At 52.7% G+C, this 2,635-nt stretch overlaps 1 protein-coding gene across 2 annotated transcripts; it reads left to right on the plus strand.

Moving 5' to 3' along the window:
* The first annotated feature begins 377 nt into the window (after nt 1-377).
* On the plus strand, nt 378-2,358 carry her9 (hairy-related 9). Of its 2 annotated transcripts, none has more exons than XM_060054367.1 (4): nt 378-799; nt 973-1,068; nt 1,183-1,270; nt 1,409-2,358. In XM_060054367.1, the coding sequence occupies exons 1-4, from the start codon at nt 692-694 to the stop codon at nt 1,993-1,995; spliced, it is 879 nt and encodes a 292-aa protein (XP_059910350.1). In that variant the 5' UTR covers nt 378-691; the 3' UTR covers nt 1,996-2,358. The 2 variants fall into 2 exon arrangements, with proteins under 2 accessions (XP_059910350.1, XP_059910359.1); XM_060054376.1 differs by having other exon boundaries at nt 389-799; nt 1,412-2,358.
* Nucleotides 2,359-2,635: the final 277 nt, after the last annotated feature.

The following is a 2,635-nucleotide window of genomic DNA, read 5'->3' on the forward strand; positions in this document are numbered from 1 at the left end:
GAGAGAGAGAGAGAGAGAGAGAGAGAGAGAGAGAGGAGAGAGAGAGAGAGAGAGAGAGAGAGAGAGAGAGAGAGAGAGAGAGAGAGAGAGAGAGAGAGAGAGAGAGAGAGAGAGAGAGAGAGACTACTTTTCCAACTACGAACAAGTTGGAAGCCAACACGCAGCGCATTCCCTCACTCCCTTATCACTCCGCCGCGAGCCGGGGAGCACTCGCCCGCTTTGTTGTTTGTCCCTCCAGGGCTGATTGACTAGCGCGTGACTGACAGCCCGCGGGGGTGTTGTCCAATCAGCGGGCTTCCCCGCGCCCAATGGGTGAGTCCGCGCGCCCATTGGCTGAGACGAGTGTGGGAAAGAATGCAGAGAGGGTTTCACACGAACTGGGAGCATGCGAACCATCTATAAGTACCGCCGGCGTGTGTCGGCAGCTGAGCAGACTCGCCTGGCGGAACAGCAGCTTTGGAGCACGCCCTAATAACGCAGTGATAACAAGTGAGATCGGTGGGACGCGCGCCCTCCCCTCGCTCCTTCGTGACTATCTCCCGGTTTATTTTTTTGTTCACGCGCACTTTGAGATTGATCTGAACATTGACTCTCGGTGACCCTTGGTGAAAATATACGATTTTTTGTCGTCGCTTTCGAGAAGGATATACATTTTTTTTTCTCGTGATTCGAGAAGGCATATTTGTCCATCATGCCTGCCGACACACTGGAGAAGCAGACGGTGTCCCCTATGGCGGGCTCCCCCGCCACCGGAGCGCACACCCCGGACAAACCCAAAAACGCTAGCGAGCACAGAAAGGTAAAGACCTGAGATCTGAAACAAGGGGTCGCCATCAAACTAAGTTATCAGTTATCACACGCATCCAGCTGGGATTTGGGGCAAATGACAACTTGAATTAAATTAACGCGAGTGGTCGGATGATTGTTTATAAAAAATGAGTTTGAATTAACGTATTATTGTTTCTTTCCCAGTCATCCAAACCGATCATGGAGAAGCGACGCAGAGCGCGGATCAACGAGAGCCTTGGTCAACTCAAGACGCTCATTCTAGACGCGCTGAAAAAAGATGTAAGTCCGATAACCATCAAACCTGTCCGGTTTCCACTGGCTCACCCACTTATCTCATGGTGTTGAACTCAAGTCATGATATTTACGGTTGTTTTTCCTCGTTGTTTTCCACAGAGCTCCAGACATTCAAAGCTGGAGAAAGCCGATATTCTGGAGATGACCGTGAAGCACTTGAGGAATCTGCAGCGCGTCCAGATGAGCGGTAGGTTTTTAAGGCCCATGTTTAAATCAAAACAAGTCAAGACCACTTCATACCGGTCTAACGAAGTACTCTGAATACATCAGGAGCACGATCAACGAGTCATATCACCAACTGATCATCTCTCGTTCTCTCCTTCAGCAGCTCTGTCGACCGACGCCACCGTCCTCAGCAAGTACCGCGCTGGATTCAACGAGTGCATGAGCGAGGTCACCCGCTTCCTGTCCACCTCCGAGGGGGTCAACACCGAAGTGAGGTCGCGGCTCCTCAACCACCTGTCCGGCTGCATGGGCCAGATGATCGGCATGAACTACCCCGGCCAGCAGCTACCCAGCCAGGCGGCGCACCTCGGGCAACCCCTCCACGTGCAGCTCCCCTCCACGCTGCCCCTCACCGGGGGATCCATGGGCTGCACGCTCAGCCCCACCGAGGCGCTCTCCCCCAAGGTCTTCGGGGGCTTCCAGTTGGTGCCCGCGAACGACGGACAGTTCGCCTTTTTGATACCCAACCCGGCCTTCGCGTCCGCCACGGCCCCGGTCATCCCCCTGTACGCGAACACGGGGGTGCCCATGGCGATCACCGCGAGCCCCGTGCACGGAAGCTCGGCACCGACCGCGGCCTCTCCGGTCCACGGCATGACCTCCTTCGCCAACGTCCCGCGCACGGTCAGCCCGGTCGGGGTCAGCAGTGGGTCGGAGAGCAACGAGCCGGTTTGGCGGCCGTGGTAGCGCGAGCCCCGTCCGCCCGTTGCCCCAGACCCCCAAAAGGACAAGAGACGCTTGAAACTGGGTTTCATTAGTTGATATTGTTTCGTTTTATGGAACACCGTGGCCTTTGTTGAGCATGGCAAACTGTTTCTATTTTTATTGTCTGCGTCCAACATTTGGACGTCAGTGATAAATAGGATTGTACATGCAATGTAAGATTTATAGACATGTTTGAAGTACTTTTTATGAAAAGATGTAGTTTTGTACAAAGTTGTTATAATACCAAAGCTGTGTTTTATTCATTGTTGTTTCATGACGGAAAAAAAGAATTTGGGAAATTACCCATTTTTACAAATAAATCAGATCTCTGAATTTACATTTTAATGCCGAGACTGTGTTTGATCTCTTCAGCCCGTGTGGCCTCCATGCCGTTAACAACGCTCATAACAATATGTGGGCCAAGCGTGCGTAAGGCCCGGTCCGTCTGAAACTCACGGTTTATCGTACACATTGCACACACTTACGACATGCACCGGGATTCACCTTAATCGATCCCAGCTCGTGACCGCCTCTCACCGAGCCTGCGCACTACGCTAACTTTTTGCTGTCTATCAAGCACCAGTGTGCGCCCCAGGCCAATGGCATCGCTTTTCTTTTTTGT

This window comes from Gadus macrocephalus, chromosome 1 (genome assembly GCF_031168955.1).
Source record: "Gadus macrocephalus chromosome 1, ASM3116895v1".
Taxonomy (NCBI): domain Eukaryota; kingdom Metazoa; phylum Chordata; class Actinopteri; order Gadiformes; family Gadidae; genus Gadus; species Gadus macrocephalus.